General features: G+C 44.7%; 1 protein-coding gene across 1 annotated transcript in view; it reads left to right on the forward strand.

Moving 5' to 3' along the window:
- Positions 1-1,471: 1,471 nt before the first annotated feature.
- Positions 1,472-18,792, forward strand: part of hectd4 (HECT domain E3 ubiquitin protein ligase 4) — a 167,118-nt gene continuing 149,797 nt past the window's right edge. The window contains exon 1 of the mRNA XM_084328500.1: positions 1,472-2,099. Coding sequence (XP_084184626.1) covers positions 1,953-2,099 — 147 coding nt within the window. The 5' untranslated portion in view covers positions 1,472-1,952. The remainder of the gene's footprint in view (positions 2,100-18,792) is intronic.

An 18,792-nucleotide genomic window follows, 5' to 3' on the forward strand; every position in this document is an offset into this window, starting at 1 on the left:
AATTGCGAAATGTGTTTAGTCCCTTGTTTGTGCCGAATCTGTGTGGTGTAGTGTATCTTGTAGACCAGGCCCATTGCAAGTTGCTGTACTCTGTCGTCTACTCTAAGCCATCCTAGGTAGTCAAAGTGGGCAGGGGTGAGGTGGGTTTTAGGAGTAAGGTCAAGTAGTAGTCTGACCAGTTTGTTTTGTGATGTTTGTAATCTTGTTTTTAGCGCCTTTGAGGTGCTTTGGTACCATGAGGTGCAAGCATAGTCGTAGTACCCTTGAATGAGTGCTCCTGCCAGAGTCTTCAGGGTATTCTTGTTTACCAGAGAGGAGATCCGGTACAAGAATCTAGTTTGTTGGTTGACTTTTTTTTTTATTACATTGGATGCCATTTTGTCACAGGAAAGATTTGCCTCTAGGATGGAACCCAGGTATGTAATTTCATCTTTCCTTGTGACAATTTTGTCACCCACTGTAACTGAGAAGCCGTCGGTCTTGCTGAGTTTGTTATTTGATCAGAAGATAATGGACTCTGTTTTACCCAGGTGTAATGATAGTTTGTTATCAGTGAGCCAGGTGCAGATTCTGCCGAGTTCTGAGCTGAGGGTTTTTTCAACCTGTAACTTGTTCTTGTCAGAGACCAGCAGGGCTGAGTCGTCCGTGAACAGGAACAAGTTGAGCCAAAGAGAAGCTGATCTTAATGTTCAACCTTTGTAATAGCTTTACACACCTTTTTATGAGACTGAGCTACAGTATAATAATAATAAAAAAAGAAAAAACGAATAGGCCTATGCATTTCATACAACATTTTCTGTATTTCGATGATTGGCAAATGGTTGAGGGAAATTCATATTGAACAAACCCTCACCTTGGATCTTTTGTGAATAGGCCTTTAATCTTTATATATTTATACAGTTAGTGTGTGTAATGCTACCAAGTATTAATGTATGGATTGCATGAAAACATAATTAAAACTATTTATTTTTCTATTTCTATTTCACACTAATCACATGTCAAGAGCATTTTCCAGAATATCCACAGGGTGGCGTCAGAATATTATTAAATCGAGTAAAAACCATTATCGACTATCGAGACGATAGTGCATCATATAATTATATAGGCTTATCATAGTTTGTTAAGCAGCCAATATTAGATAGAGGTAAGGCTGGCGATTTTGGAGTTCTACTAAAGTTAAATATAAATTGTATTATAAATTTATTAAAAAATATGAATTTTTATATTTTAATAAAACTTTGTTCAATTGCAACCATGGACACAGAACAACATTGTCATTGTATCGATAAATATTAGACATATTTCCTCCCTTGTTTTACTGTTTACTTAGCTCAAATCCATTTGATACATTTTGACAGTTTATTTCAGACCGCAGTGCATGCTGGGAACAGCTAGTTTTGGCCTTGGAAACATGGCGTCGCACTGACAGCTGGGAGGTTTTCATTCTCTTGTCCAGCCACTGATAAGAGGGGTTGGATCGTTAACAGAGCTGTTCTTTCTGCATTTTTTTTGACTCGATTAGGAATTGGGGATACACCGTCTTCATTTGCGAAAAGCAGTCATTTTTGAACTTGCGTTGTAATAACGGATTTATAACGAGTGTCACGCCCACTCTGCACGGTAACGTTAGCTAAGCTAGCTAACACTACTAGCCCACCAAGTCAGCAGCTAACAGCTACTGTAGCGGCTGCTGCTGCTGCGAGCGCGACCAGAGCACCTGTCTGTTATGAAGAGGACCTGCTCCAGTCACTGCCCTGCTGCTGGAACCTGTATCAATCTGCTGGCGACCAGCGCCTGTCGAGAGCAACATCTCCTCGCACCTCATCAATAAGTGAACGGCAACAGAATGTCATGATAGCTACCTAGCACGCTAGCTAGGGCGTCACTGTCATTTCCAGACACTGCATTTTTAATGTTCGACCCCTTTGGCATTTTTCTCGGAGGAGAGAGCGATGGGCTCCGGGGCCGTGGATTCGTCCCAGTGGCTCTCGGTGAAGGAGGAGACGATCTTCCTCCACGATGGACTTATACGGGTCACAGATCTAGCTGAATTGCCCAGCGAGATTGGAGTGTCCGAGCAGGGGGACACGGAGCAAGAGGTGGGTAAAACACGCCACGCTGCATCGGTTAGTATGTTTGTCTTGTCAACTGCAAAACGCGACTTCGGCGTTAGCCGCCAGGCAGTCAGGTAACTAGCAGCACCCTGTTCACTGCACTAGTGTCAAGCAAGCAACAGTTCCACATCACTTTCCGGTTTTGTTTTCAAAATAAAAGTATTATTTAGAAGGATAAATGCTTCTAAATAATACCTTTACACATTTCTATACTATTTAGCACTTAAATGATCAGAATCCACAATACGAAAATATAGATAACACTCTTAGGCAATTGCAGCAGCAGATCCACCTATTGGAATCAAATACATTTCCCCAAATATGGCATTCTGGTATGCTTTGACTAAAGTCTAGAGTAGACTAATACCATGGTTTGCCATATTTGGGCCCGATGTGTGATGTCAGGGGATGGCTGTGTTAAATGACCAGATGCCTGCCGTGACGTCACCAGCTGTTTATTCTGATGAACTGTGCTTTGCGTAGATCACTTTGCACCACATTTTGAAGGGTGTTACTTGCTTACTTTCAGACCCTACTTGAACTCAAAATACCTGTCTATTTTGTTCCGGAATAACACACAATGCAAATGTAAACAAGCCATTTACAGGCATAAAATAAAGTGAAACTTAACTAATACCTGTACAAACAGTTTGAGTCACTCACTGAGTTTGAGAGTGAAAAACGTGTTATAGCCACAAATCAGAATGTAAACAAAGCCAATAGAAAAGCTGATTGGCTCAACATAATTCATGCATAACATATAATACAATATAAGATATTGTTAAATTCTCAAAGGTCTACCTGATATGCCACATATAGCCTAAAGCTTGCAATTATGTATGTTCTGATATCTGGTTGAGGGCACCCTTTACTACTAGTCTACTGTATTATAGTACATTAGTTTGTTAGTTTACAGCTGTACTTATTGGGTCTAAAACTAATAAAAATGGTTATTGTGGTGTTCATATCAATGAATCGGCCGTGTCTATTAACTGAAGGCTCTTATTCATATATTTTTGTTTGTTTGCTTATTGTGAATTTAATATAATTTGAAACTTATTTGTGATAGATGACTGCAGTGCTTTTATTTTGATGGCAAATTCTGAAACCGGAAGTAATGTTGTTGCTAGCTGCTGGTGGATGACATGCCTAATAGAAACTACATTGCTTCAGTGTTAGCCAGATACTTAACCACGAGGGTTCATCATGTAGAAATGAGGTTAACCACAGTAGTCTCAATGAATGCCCAGTAAAGGCATTGTGTAAATGCTCATGGTATCAGGAATCCTCTTACAAATGCTACAGTGGTATAGTTATTGCTGATGCATAATACATATCAAATGAGCTCTCTTAACTGTTTCTTTTGGTTAATGTTACTGTAGGATAGATGGCTAATATGGCTATCATAGCTTACAACTGATATACATTTAGCAATAAATCTACTATTCAGGGGAAGTTAACCTGACATGAAAGAAGCTTATCAAACAGCAGCTCAGTGAGCCTGGCCTGCTAGCCCAGCTGTGTTCAAGGCCCCAAAAAAAACCTCTGCTCACTGAGGTCACATGAAATAGCTCACCAGAAAACTCACCCACCTTTTTTTATCGAGAGGCCTTTCATGGAATGTTTAGAACACCCTAATCTTGTGTAGCCTGACCTGCGTTTCATTAAGCTCAGTAGTGGGTCTGGGCCCTGGGAACATCATTGAGTACAATATTGGGTTATAGAAGGGAGGAGACACAGTGACTTGTTCAGTTATAGAAGGGAGGAGACATAGTGACTAGTTGGGGGAGGAGACACCGTGACTTGTTCAGTTATAGAATGGAGGAGACACTGACTTGTTTGGTTATAGAAGGGAGGAGACACCGTGACTTGTTCAGTTATAGAATGGAGACACTGACTTGTTTGGTTATAGAAGGGAGGAGACATAGTGACTAGTTGGGGGAGGAGATTGATTGATTGATTGATTGAAAAGTTTATTAACAGATTGCAGAATGGGTACAGTACAGCTCAATACATACAATTGTTAAGAGGATGCAGACCTGAGAAAGACTTTCGTCTTGTTTCCATCAGGGTCCCCCATTTTCAATTCATCATATGACACACATGACATACAGATAGACAGTACTGCTACATCTATACATTTATGACATACCAGATTTTCAAATACAGTACTGTTTGTGATACTAAAAAAATCCAGAAGAAGAGTATATACATTTGACATAGAAACTGTGCATTGGGGGAGGTTGGGTAGGTGGGGTGGGGCTGTACATTGGAGGTGGGGGGGGGGGGGGGGGGGGGGGGGGGGGGGGGTTGGGTAGGGGGGGGGGGACACTGTACATTGGAATACTGACATACATTTGACATGGAAACCGTACATTGGAGGAGGTTGGGTAGGTGGGGTGGGGTTGGGTGGGGCTGTACATTGGAATACTGACAAAGCCATGCTTGGTCTTTATTGTACAACTGGGTTAGGACATTTGTAGGGGCCAGTTTTGAATTGCAGTCTCCCGTAGGTGTTCTTTGAGTTTTTTTTGAAGGTGGGTACTGGGTAGTGATTTACATTCCTTTACAGCTTTGGGTAGGGCGTTCCACATTGTTGTGGCATAATTGCGAAACGTGTTTAGTCCCTTGTTTGAGCCGAATCTGGGTTTTACATGATTTGTGGAGCTCCCTCTGGTGTTGTGATCGTGGTATTCACTGACCTTTGGGAAGTATTTTGACATGTACATGGGTACCTTGGTCGTGTAGTGTATCTTGTAGACCAGGCCCATTGCAAGTTGCTGTACTCTGTTGTCTACTCTAAGCCATCCTAGGTTGGCAAAGTGTGCAGGGGTGAGGTGGGTTCTAGGAGTCAGGAGACACTGTGACTTGTTCAGTTATAGAATGGAGGAGACACTGACTTGTTTGGTTATAGAAGGGAGGAGACACAGTGACTTGTTCAGTTATAGAATGGAGGAGACAGTGACTTGTTCAGTTATAGAATGGAGGAGACAGTGACTTGTTTGGTTATAGAAGGGAGGATACACAGTGACTTGTTTGGTTATAGAAGGGAGGAGACACAGTGACTTGTTCAGTTATAGAATGGAGGAGACACTGACTTGTTTGGTTATATTTCGCAATAGCTCTACGCTCTGCTCTATATTGGGATATTCCCTGTCACCTACTGTGACCTTTGAAAGTTTCCTGCCACAATGCACCTACACCTGTCCGGCCACGCCCACTTCCGCCCATGTATTTAAGCGAGGGGTGTGACCGTACTTCCGCTCTTCCCTATCTTTCACTCTCGGAAGTCCGTCCACACTTCAGAAGCGAAAAGAGAATATATTAGCTTAGATTTAGATTTAGTTGTGTTGCTGTCCTTTTTTTCCAAATTGGAAAATGACATCACCACCGCCACCGGGACCTGGGAACTACCGCTCAGGCCTCCACCAGCGCTTCACTGTCGCGACCTCCTCCGTGCGCCCGTGGTGGTTCCCTGACTCCATGTTTGTGGCAGGAAGGTGAGCCTCAGCGGCGCGCAGAGCTGGCTGTGCGCCGCCCGGCAGCCGTCAAAAGCGCCCCTCCCCAGTGAGGTGGCCTTCCGGCTTCAGCATCCCCACGAGAGACAGTCGGCTAGTCCGATGGTCTCTTTGGTGGGTGATTACTTGCGGTGTAAGCTCTCCGCCTCTGCTCGCTCCAGTCACGTGGCGGTGAGCAGCGGGGGCGGGTGGTCTGGCCGCGGCGGCAGTGTTTAGTACGCAGGATCAGAGGCGTTCGGTTCTGCGGAACAGCTGGCTCCGAGGGGGGGTTCCCCCGTTGCCTCTCCATTGCATCCGATGGAAACTGAGGATTATATGGAAGGGCGGGGGAATTCCTCTCTTACATTTACATTTAGCTGACGCTTTTATCCAAAACGACTTACAAGTTCTGTACGACAAGACAGCAAGAAGGGTACAACTCTATCAGCTGAGTAACAATGTTCATCAAAGTGTTGCGTGTTACAGTTAGGGATGCCCCCCGGACCCCGGTTTTAAACGGGAACCGGTTCTATATTAGAAAATACCGGAGTATTTATAAGCTCTGACGTCCTCGGTACTGCTATCGATACTCTAGAGAAATTATTATTATTATTATTATTATTATTATTATTTAAAAGTTGCGAACGATCCTCTCTCTGTCTCTGCACGAGAAGCGAGCCGCAGCCAGCGAGTCTCCTCGCGAGTCGCTCGCTAGTGCTACACATAGACATACGGGTCCTACATACGGGTACTCCTTAATGAAAGTGTCCCCGACGCCCCGTGCTATAGCGCTCTGCACACAGACAGCAGCTCTGCATGCACTGAGTCGTGATCATGGCGGATAGAGCGAAGCGTTCTAAAGTATGGATATACTTTACAAGGGTCAATGCCGACAATGCACGTTGCCACAAGTGCAACAAAACATTTGCCAGTAAGGGTGGCAATACGAGCAAATCAATTTATCAAAACATCTGTTGGCAAAACATGATATTAGTGTGCAGAAATGCGCGTATTCGACTGCCTTGCGCGCAGTGTTCCATCTGCATCCACTGCAGCCGTAACCGTAAGCCAAGATACGGAGTTGCCTAGGCTAATAACGAATTATTACAAATAGGCTAATAAACAAAACAATTGTTTAGCTACAAATACTACAATCTAAACTTTTTATAGATCGTCAAGCTGAGGCGTCAGCCACTATGTCCCAGGCCAGTGAGCCCAGGGCCACCACACATCCTCCTCCTCTACCTCCCTCCACCACCCAAAGTCCTTTCTCCCTAGCAGCTAGAGGAAGGATGACAGAGGATAGGGTGAACGAGTGTCACAGTTCTGTTAGCCTTTTGCATTTGTTGTTTATTATAAAAAGTCTATAATTCAGAGTCAGACACATTTAAAACATTGTTGCTGCTGTTGCTGAAGAAATTATATTAATTTATTATATTTATTTATAAAGTTATATAAAAGAACATTGCTGTTGCTGAAGAAATTATATTTATTTATAATACTTATTTATAAAGTTGTATTTATAAATAATAAAGCAATGTTGATTCTGTTCTTAATTAATTGTCTTTTTTTCTTGCAAAAAAAGAACCAAAAAGAACCGATAAGAGTATCGATAAAGTACCGAACCGTTAAGCAGTATCGATAAGAGTAGTAGTATCGATAAAATCCTAACGATACCCATCCCTAGTTACAGTGTAGGTTAGTTTATTAGGACAAGTGCATGACAGTAAGGTTAGTCAGGGTTAGATTTTTTATTTAATTTTTTTTTTTTTTTTATCATTTCAGATAATGGTTGAAGAAGTGCGTCTTTAGTCGACGGCAAAAGATTGGACGGGATTCGGCTGTCCTAACTGGGGTGGGTAGTTCATTCCACCATTGTGGGGCAAGGACTGAGAATAGGCGGCTTCTCTTTGACCCTCCCGGAGCTTGGATAGGAGTAGGTCTGAGGCGGCCAGAAGATGCAGAGCGTAGGGGTCTTGAGGGTGTGTAGTTAGAGACCATTGACCGGAGGTAGGCGGGAGCGGTTCTCTTTGCCGCACGGTATGCTAGGTTGAGGGCCTTGAAGCGGATACGTGCAGCAATGGGGAGCCAGTGCAGGTCCCTAAGAAGTTGGGTGACATGGGCCGACTTCGGTAGGTTTGAGATCAGGCGGGCCGCTGCGTTCTGAATGAGTTGAAGAGGCTTGGTGGCAGTGGCCGGGAGGCCAGCTAGCAGTGCGTTGCAGTAGTCGAGGCGGGAGATGACTGTTGATTGGACGAGGAGTTGGGTGGCTTCTTTTGTCAGGAAGGGGCTTCCTTGAACTTACCAACTCTGTGGCGAGACGCCCCTTCTACAGCGTCTGGCTTCAGCTCCCACCTTTCAAGTGGTTCAGGCTACCCGTGCGCGAGGGATGCGAGCGAGGCGGAGGAGAGAATGCAGGGAGAGCTGCGGGCTCTCTTCCCTGAGCTGATGGCGGCAGCTGCGCGAGTTAATGGTATTCCGTTAACGACGCCCCTGCCGGCAACTGTTCCCGACGACATGGTAGGCCAACGCCGCCCGCTGAGGGAGCCGAGCATTGTGTGCCCGTTCTTCCCAGCCATGGGCGCCTACGTGTCTCAGGGACAGGTGGTGCCCCGCATCGTCGGCCTGACCCCCGCCTACCTGCCGTTCACGCACACTGGGTCTGGTCCAGTGTCTAAGGACGGCGTGCCGCGGCTTGACAACCCGATGGCAACCGTCCTTTGCCCTGAGATGGTGTGGGAGCCCCGGAAGAAGCCTCTTCCCGAAGGGGAGGTCAGCCCGGCAGCTGGCCTACTGGTCCGACCAGGCCTACATCGCCTCGACGCAGAGCCTGGCTGCGTCCTCTAACATCGTGCAGCTGGTGCGCTTCCAGTCGGGGCTGATGGCGGGCTTTCACGTTTTCTTATTGGCCCGAGAGATAATATGTCCATGAGTTGAGGTCTGCGTGGCATTTCACGTTGTCAAATGTGAGGTCTCTCCAGGATAAACCTGGCGTCTTCCCCTCTCGTTTGAGCGGAATTTGTGACGGATAGTTTTTTCCCAGGATACAGATAAACCCTCTGCGTCCTTCTGGACCGGGTCCCTCCTGTTTTTACCCAGACAGGGGGGAGAAACGCTGTTTCAGACGGGGGGTCTTTCTTGTCAGAATTTGCCTGCCACCGTTCTCGGGTTTTACGAGCCTACACGGCAGGGATGCACCGAATGGGAAATTCTTGGCCGAAAACCGATACCGAAAATAGGAAACAGTTGGCCGAAAGCCGAAAGGCCGAAAATGATTCATAGAATAGATTTTTTTTACCAATGTTGTTCAGTTACCTGATTATGGAAAAATATATGATTATGGCTAAACTTAACTTAAATAATAAATAATCACTATTATGGGTCTTTTTGTATCACAAACAGTACTGTATTTGCAAATCTGGTATGTCATAAACATAAATGTATAGATGTAGCAGTACTGTCTATCTGTATGTCATGTATGTCATATATGTCCTGATGAATTGAAAATGGGGGACCCTGATGTAAACAAGACGAAAGTCTTTCTCTGGTCTGCAGCCCCTTAACAATTGTGTGTATTGAGCTGTACTGTATTGTACCCATTCTGCAATCTGTTAATAAAGTTTTCAATCAATCAAGAGAAAGAGAGAGAGAGCGAGAGAGAGGCGGACATCTGTGCTCTACTGAGCGCACCTTTCTAGTCCCCATTTTCGGTGCATCCCTACTACACGCTGTTCGATATCAGAGCTTGGTCTTACAGGACCGGTATCAGTGCTGGCACGGGCGTGTTTTCAGGTGATTATTTGAAATAGCCTTCGGGGCCAGCGCGCCCTGGTCTGTCCAACGGCATAAACAGCGTTTCTTATGCAGTCGGCCGGGAAGTTTTTTTTTCTCTACAGAGTGCCAGCTCACTAGGCTAGCTCGAGGGCTCTCGTACATTTCCGGGGGGAAATGACGGGGTAGATCAAACATCGACAGGGGGGTTTCACGCCTGTTAGGTGGGCCACCGGGAGCTGTGCGTTCGCATATGCAGACCGTCTTGGTGGTGCCTACTGTAGTGTTTTTTGATCAAAATGTGTACCTATCCCTCTTCTTTGGAGAGGTCAAGTCAAGAGTCAAGAGTTTTAATTGTCACGGCATACAAGTATACAATGAAATGCGGGTGGTCTTGCCCGCGACGATGTGCAATACAGTGGTACAACATATAATAGAATCCAATAAAAACAACAACATTGTGCAATAAACAGGTAACGGGTAACATGGTGTGACATCTCGGTATCTGTACATAGTATTTACAGAGCATATAGGACATGCTAGGTAGCTTTAGTAGTGCAATACACTGTTCCTGTTGTTATACTAATTTAAAGTGGCCTTTCCTCTTGGCCATAAGTGTGCGTGTGTGCGGCGTGAGTGTGTGCCCGCTCGTGTTAAAGTGGCTGCTAGTGTGTGAGCGTGCACAGCGTGCGTGTCGTGTGTGTGCTCGTGTGTGCTTGTGTGTGGATAGTTCAGTGTTCTGTGGCACTCAATGTTCATTGTTCAAGGCTCTGATGGCCTGGGGGAAGAAGCTGAGCCTAAGCCTCTCCGTCCTAGTAGCTGTGGTTCGCAGGCGTCTGCCTGACCTCAGCAGCTGGAACAGGCTGTTATTGGGGTGGTGGGGGTCTTTCATTATTCTGCAGGCTCTGGATTTGCACCTCTTGTTGTATAGAACCTGCAGGGGAGGTAGCGCAATACCCGTGGTACGCTCGGCTGAGCGCACCACTCTCTGTAGGGCCTTCTTGTCCTGTGCCGTGCTGTTTCCATACCAGGCAGTGATGTTTCCGGTCAAGATGCTCTCTACAGCTCCTGAGTAGAAGGACTGGAGTATCTTCCCCGATACTCTGAACTTCCTTAACTGTCTCAGGTGGTAGAGGCGCTGCTTCGCTTTCTTTACTACTGTGTCTATGTGTGTTGACCATGTCAGATCCTCTGAGATGTGGACCCCCAGGTACTTAAAGCTGCTCACCCTGTCCACGGTAGCCCCGTTAATCATCAGTGGTGTGTGTGTCTCTTGCTGTCCTCTCCTATAATCCACGATCAGCTCCTTGGTTTTACCAATGTTCAGGAGCAGGCTGTTGTCCTGGCACCAGCGTTCCAGTACCTCAACCTCCTCCCGGTAGGCCTTCTCGTCGTTGTCCGAGATCAGCCCCACCACCACCGTGTCGTCTGCGAACTTCACTATGGAGTTGGAGCTGAACTTGGCCACACAATCGTGTGTGTAGAGTGAGTACAGCAGGGGGCTTAGAACACAGCCCTGGGGGGACCCGATGCTCAGGGTGATGGTGTTGGAGGTCTGACCCCCCACCAGGGTTCGAAATTAACGGGGGCTTGGGGCATAATGCCCTTGAAAATGGACAAAATGCCCTCGAAAATCAGTTAAGGGGGGCACAAAATGCCCCCGACAGTTTACTAATTATTAGGGGTGGGACAATACATCGATCCAGATCGATATATCGATCTATTATCAATAATCAAATAGGATCGACGCAACGTAAAAAGATCGATTCATATTGCGATACTCTTATTTTGAAAATCCCCGCGAGTCATATCCGCCGGCGCCCAGTATTGTGAAACTCTGTGTATACATTACAGCAGTGTTTGCGTCTGCTCTAAAGCACTACAGAGCGTCTATTTTGCGAGCCGATATAAGTCTGTGCAGTTTTTCCCCGCAACGGGTCAAATGCATATAACAGGCGTTGCATCGTCGCCATTCCTTTATGCCAACGTCGCGTTAAATATCTAAATGAACGTCGCGTTGGCTGCTTAAAAGCTAAGCAGCTAACCGTGAGAGAGAACAGGAGAGTGAAGAGGGGACTTGGAAGGAGGAGGGGTGGGGGCTGTGGGGGACTGTGTGTGTGTGTGTGTGTGTGTGTGTGTGTGTGTGTGTCTGTGTGTGTGTTAAAGCTCAATATATAAAAACAAAAGTGAACAGGAGGTCTATTTGTATTAAAAACAATAGATTGTTTTTCATTTAAATGTCTGGAAGAGCTCAAAAATAAATACATCAATTGATATTTCCGTAGCCTTTTTTTAGTTGATCTAAATGTGACTGATTGTGTTAAATGGGCACATAATATCGCCTCATATCGATCGCAGGCACCTGAATTGAATCGTATCGTATCGTATCGTGGCAGACTTTGTGATATCGGCAAATATCGTATCGTTGTCCAAATAATCGATATCGTATCGTATCGTGATGCAACTGATGATTCCCACCCCTACTAATTATATATATATATTTATCCGGTAATGGCGCGTCTGTGTATCGTACGGTTCAGATGACGCGCAAAAAAAAAAAATCATTTGGCGGAGGTGAGCACTGGCAGCAGCACTGCAGCTGAGCCAGGTGCTAGTCAGTTTGTGTACAAATGGCAAGCACAATCTAAATCAATCTTCATTACGACTTTAAAAACATAGCCATTAACATTACATAGGCATACACACATCTTGCCATAGCGTTAGCAGTTTGTACAACACGACGCACGTTTTAACTATAGAATCAGCCCGCGAGGTAATACAGTCAACGAAATGTTACCGTAGCTACTAGCTAGCAGAGGAGGAAATGGGAGTCTGAGAGGCGGGGTGTTTAAAGACAATGATAGGCGTTTATTCAACATCCAAGAAGGCTAACATACAACTGTGTTTTACTAACTCCAACCGGGACTATTGCCGCTTTCCCACTGCATGCCATCACCTCCTAATGTTACCGGAGCTACCGGAGCTGATAATAACATTGCCTGAGTTGAAGGTGCGTGACACTAAAATGTCCGTGGGGACCCGGCGCCAACCCATAGATAGTTCCAACTCACCGAATTACGTAATCCACCACAGTTGCACTCAATATTTAAATAATGTTAGTCTAAATAAATGTAGACAGATACATAATAATTTCAAGCAGAACACGAATCTTTCCATTAAGAACTGACAATCAGGGAATTTAAACATGGTTGACATTGTTTTTTTTGTGTTTATATTAAAGAAAGGAAAGTCTAGTGCTGGCTGAGCATATTGTTTGTTTGCACTAAGTTAATACTACAAATGTAGCCTATATTTTTCAGTCAGTTCGGTCTTTGTGTGCCAAACATTATTTAAGGCTGTAAACACTGTAAACTTTTTTATTTTTTTTTAATAAATGAGAAGCATGTTTAGATTTGAGTGTTACATTTTTTTTTATAAAAATTTACGTATATCGAACCGAACTGAAAACCGTGACCCCAAAACCGTGATACGAACCGAACCGTCCATTTTGTGAACCGTCCCACCCCTACCGTTTATCATAAAAATTCAGTGCCCCCGAAATACAAAAAAAAGCCCCCGAAGATCAATTAAGGGGGGCAAAAAAAGCCCTTGAAAAAAAAAGTTAATTTCTAACCCTGCCCCCCACCCTGACCGCCTGGGGTCTTTCACTCAGAAAGTCCAGTACCCAGGCGCTCAGGGCGGAGCTCAGACCCAGCTCGATCAGCTTGTCCACCAGTCTGGTGGGGACTATGGTGTTGAACGCTGAGCTGTAGTCAATGAACAACAGTCTCACATAGCCCCCCTTCTGACGGTCAAGGTGGGAGAGAGTGCTGTGCAGTACCTGGGAGACCGCGTCGTCAGTGGACCTGTTTGTCCTGTATGCAAATTGCATAGGGTCCATATCACTGGGGAGGGAGGCACAAATGTGGTCCTTGACCAGCCTCTCGAAACATTTCATGACCACAGAGGTGAGTGCCACCGGTCTGTAGTCATTTGGACATGTTGGGGAGGGTTTCTTCGGTACAGGGATGATGGTAGACATCTTGAATCAGGCAGGGACCACTGACTCCGCCAGGGATTGATTAAATATGGCGGTGAACACCGGGGCAAGCTGGTTGGCACAGGACTTAAGTATGCGTCCTGTTATACACCATCTGGGCCAGCAGCCTTCCTGGTGTTCACCTGCATAAATGCTCTTCTCACACTGTGTTCCGACAACGAGAGAGCGCCCCCGCCCCCCCGCGGTTGCCCCCCCCCCCCCTCCACAACAGCCGGCGCGCCAGTGACGTCACTAGCCAGAGGGCTAGCGGCGACACTGTCTACACCGAACCGAGCGTAGAAGGAGTTGAGTTTGTCCGCGAGAGAGGCGTCGTCGCTCCCCATTGAGACTGTATTTTAAATTAGAAAGTTCGCTGAGCAGAGCAGAAGTGAGCGCAATCGTGCACGGATGTGTACGCGCAGTCGTGCACGAATGTGCACGCACACAAAAATGCGCTCCACTCAGTACTAAGTACCCACCGTCTTATAACAATAGCGCAGGTCGTCAGGTGTCTTCAACTACACTACCCGGCACTTATCATGTAACTGAGGGGTACAATTCCCTGACTGTATTGATAAGTATGGTATTATTAAACCACTACCTCTTGTACTTTAACTTCTGGCCATCCAGTACATGATATAGATATGATGAACACTTTCCCACCTGATGAAACGAAGTCCACACAAATGTACAAATCGAATATTTTATATAGCAAAGGGTATATACAACGTTCACTTGATGACATTTATGATTTGAAATGCACTTGTATGGCAAATGAGTATTCGTAGGTAAATCAACATTGAATGTCCAATCTCTGGTTACGCAGGGAGTAAGTATACAACCCGGTTCTTTAGGGAACTATAGCGATGGTACTTAAATGATTATAGCTGGATACACTAAAGGGGGGGGGGGTCCCGCTAGGGCTGGGCGATATGGCCTAAATATGATATCACGATATTTTCTGACCTTTCGGCGATACACGATACACATCACGATGTTTTTATTTTTTTCCCCAAACAATTCATTATGAGGCTTACCAAGACAGTATTTGAGTTTGCAAGCTAACATTAAAGACTAAATAAAATACCCATGCATTTAGCATTTTTATATTATATATTAGATTTAGATTATTGGATTATTAGATTATATATTGCATATATTTAGCAATGAGATATTATATGATTTAGATATGAAATATGATTAATTGAAAATGGGGGACCCTGATGTAAACAAGACGAAAGACTTTCTCTGGTCTGCATCCCCTTAACAATTGTATGTATTGAGCTGTACTGTACCCATTCTGCAATATGTTAATAAAGTTTTAAATCAATCAATCAATCAATCAATAAATAGGATTTTAGCATTTTTATGAAACTACTGTATATTTGTATGTCTCTAAATGTTTTGATGAATTGAAAATGGAGGACCCTTATGTAAAAAAGCCGAAAGTCTTTTTCTGGTCTTCATCCCCCAGTCCACTGTTGTTGTATTGAGCTGTACTGTATTGTACCCATTCTGCAATCGTTAATAACGTTCTCATTCATTCGATCATTCAGCCGGCAACAGCATAATTTTGATTGACAGTCGAGTCTGCAAATTACGTCACACCGATTGAACCCGCCCTGCTGTTCTTAGCACCAATCGGCAAGCTCTATGCGTTTTTTACTTCCGCAATTGATTTTGACGAGAGCTGAGCTCAGCTCAACGACAACAACAGCTCCCTGCGGCAGACGAGTGATTACCAGCGCACCGCAGCATGACTAAACAAGCCATAATGATTTTATTGCAACGAATGTTATAATAAAAGCCTTTCCATACATCTGTCTGATTGAAAACTTTATTAACAGACCGCAGAATGGGCATGCACAACTCTGCACGGGCTGAGATATGAACAGTAACGCTTGCTATCTATGTCGTCATCGGACGTTGCTATGTTTGGGTAAATACGCTAATGTTATTGAACGTGTAACTAACTATATAACGTTAATGCCACAAAACGAATGCCTTTGTTAATAATAATTAGTAACTTTGATGCAGTAGTGTGTGTGGGGGCGGCGTTGTTCAAAAGTTTGAACGGGTGTGGACCAGATTGACGCGACACAATCCTCTTGGGCAAAACATCACGATATCCACAATACGTTAAAAAAGTGTATCGTTAATGAACTGTACCCGATATTTATATAATATCGTCATATCGCCCAGCCCTAGGTCCCGCTGGTTGTAAGACAGTAGGAGGGGGGGTTAGAAGAGCCGCTGGCGGTATCCCATCTGGCCGACGATTTCTTGGGAGAATTCAGAGTCCTGAACACGATGCCCACAGAACCTCGGTCCGCAGATGAATACAGCTGGACCCTCTGGTGGACGGTAGCTGCCGGTCCACAACGGAGAGACGTGAGGCGACCTCACTGGTGTAGAGCGCCGTCTCACCTGGACTCCTCTCCGGGGGGTAGTTCCAACACTCAGCAGTGTTGGCCGTTATCCATGGAATAATCAAAGCACCCAAAGCATGTAGATAATCCAAGCCGTGGAAGGCTCGCCGTCGTCCGGGTAAAGTAATCCAATGTACAGGTCCACTCGTCCTGGCCCGGAGCTCCTCGGATGCAAGCACCACAAGTGGTCTGCCCAGCCTGGTTAAGACTCCAGATAACGTCAGGAACGATGGGGGTGCTGCTCACTTTATAACTCTAACCGAACGATGCACCATACATAATAGACTATTATTAGCTTAATAGAAATACGTCCAACTCGACGGTATAGTGCCAAACTATGACAATTCAACTATTAATCCACACGATATCTCAATGCCTATTCTGAGGCCAAGTAGGCCTTACTGCACCACACGTGCGTCGTGGGTGAGGCTTTGCGTCTGTTACTAGGTTGGAGGGTAAAGAACTAATGGACTAAAAGAAAGTTCTACTTTACTTGCGCCATATATATATGCGCTGTGAACAAATAGTACCATTCGTATTTCGCCAGACGTATTCCTACGCGGAACCGGGCTTGCCACGACATGTTGGTCGGCACGATTGAACTTGAACCTAGGGGTATGGCTGCTGGCGCCAGGTTCTCGTCCAATGGTAGAATGAAACTATTATGGGCTGTTTAGTAGACTAAAGGGATATTCAGTGCATATTGTACAAGGAATATACAGGGGATATCAAACGATATACAAATACTATTAAATATATATCCATAAATAAATATATATATTCGGTTTAATCTGATCCTTCACAACATATCACCTAGACTTTGCATAATAATAGGATACCGATACTAACATAACAAAGAAAGAGATGATCTGTGGAACTCTCACTATGTGACAAATGGTCCCGACTGGACGGATGAGGCATTAAGTTGTGCTTCAGAAGGAAACTGTCCTTCTATAAACTGTAAGTTACATTGTTAATTTAGTTTGTATTTACTTGTCTATTTAATTTAATTCAATTAAAGAAATTGTAAAGTTATTGTATCTACAATTACATTTAAAACATTGTTTGTTTTTCAACCATATCTGTTGACAATATAATTTCTTTATATATTGAAGGCTACATCCTGCTACCTTTTTCAGCTTCTCTATTTCAAGGCAATATTTACAAAAACTAAACTAAAACTAGTAATTTCCTATACAAACATGTTTCCCACTATTTATGCATAATAATCATCTGTTCTGTGCGACCGCGAGGGAACATGTATGCGCATGCGCGTGCGTGCATGTGGCGTCCAGGCAGTTCTGATATTACGACTGCATCCCTGGCTAAAAGCAATTGGTTTTGAATAGTTCATCAGTGAGCTGGATGCAATCCTACCTGGAGGGGAGAGAACAGATGGTGGAGGTGAACGGTACACTGCTCCCCTCCCTCCCAGTGAGCTGTGGTGTTCCACAAGGAAGCATACTAGGACCTTTACTGTTCCTAATTTATGCAAATGACATGTCATCAGCTTGTGACTGCAACTTGTTCCTGTTCGCGGACGACTCAGCCCTGCTGGTCTCTGACAGGGACAAAGTTGCAGGTTGAAAAAGCCCTCAGCTCTGAACTCGGCAGAATCTGCACCTGGCTCGCTGATAACAAACTATCATTACACCTGGGTAAAACAGAATCCATTCTCTTTGGATCAAATAGCAAACTCAGCAAGGCCAACGGCTTCTCTGTTACAGTGGGTGACAATATTGTCACAAGGAAAGATGAAATTACCTACCTGGGTTCCATCCTAGAGGCAAATCTTTCCTGTGACAAAATGGCAACCAATGTAATCAAAAAAGTCAACCAACGAACAAGATTCTTGTACCGGATCTCCTCTCTGGTAAACAAGAATACCTTGAAGACTCTAACAGGAGCACTCATTCAAGGGTACTACGACTATGCTTGCACCTCATGGTACCAAAGCACCTCAAAGGCCCTAAAAACAAGGCTACAAACATCACAAAACAAACTGGTCAGACTACTGCTTGGTCTTACTCCTAAAACCCACCTTACCCCTACCCATTTTGACAACCTAGGATGGCTTAGAGTAGACGACAAGAGTACAGCAACTTTCAATGGGTCTACAAGATACTCTACACCACTAAGATACCCATGTACATGTCGAAATACTTCCCAAAGGTCAGTGAATTCCACGACCACAACACAAGAGGGGGTTCCACAAATCATGTTAGGGCTGGGCGATATGACGATATTATATAAATATTGGGTACAGTTCATTAACGATACACTTTTTAAACGTATCGTGGATATCGTGATGTTTTGCCCTCGCGTTAGAGGCCGCCGCGGCTGAGATTAGATTTACAAGCGCAGTGCTAAATGCTTTCCTCTCCCTCTCGCCTCTCCCTCTCACAGAAAAAAAAGTCAGTCACACACACTTGCCCAAATGACGTCATCTACACGCACATACACGCACGCAAGCGCACACACCTAGCCAGAGAGGCGGTGGCTCGGTGCTAGGGATGCCCCCCGAAACCCAGGAGTATTGATAAACTCTGACGTTAACGGTACTGCTATCGGTAGTCTATGAGCGGATTAGCTACGGAGCTAACAGACTAGTGTACCATCCATCTGCGACGCAACAGTGGACACGGAGTAATGTTAACGTTATGTCGAGTTCATACTACACTACACGTATGAACTCAACATAACGTTAACGTTACTCCGTTTCCATGAAGTGTTTAATTAGCAGCAATCTGTTGTTGAAAATTTAACGTTAACCGGAAAACCGGAAATGGAATCGGAGGACAGGACGCAGTCATTAAATCGTTGTAGTCATATTGTAGTCTTTTAGTCTTATTAACTAAAAGATTTTAACAAAATAAAAAGCAGCAGCACTATTGGATAACTGAGTCATGTTTGCTATGTATTTCTTTCTTTAGGGGAGTAGG

The sequence above is a fragment of the Notolepis coatsorum genome (assembly GCF_963971535.1).
Source record: "Notolepis coatsorum genome assembly, chromosome: 1".
In the NCBI taxonomy this organism is placed as follows: Eukaryota; Metazoa; Chordata; class Actinopteri; order Aulopiformes; family Paralepididae; genus Notolepis; species Notolepis coatsorum.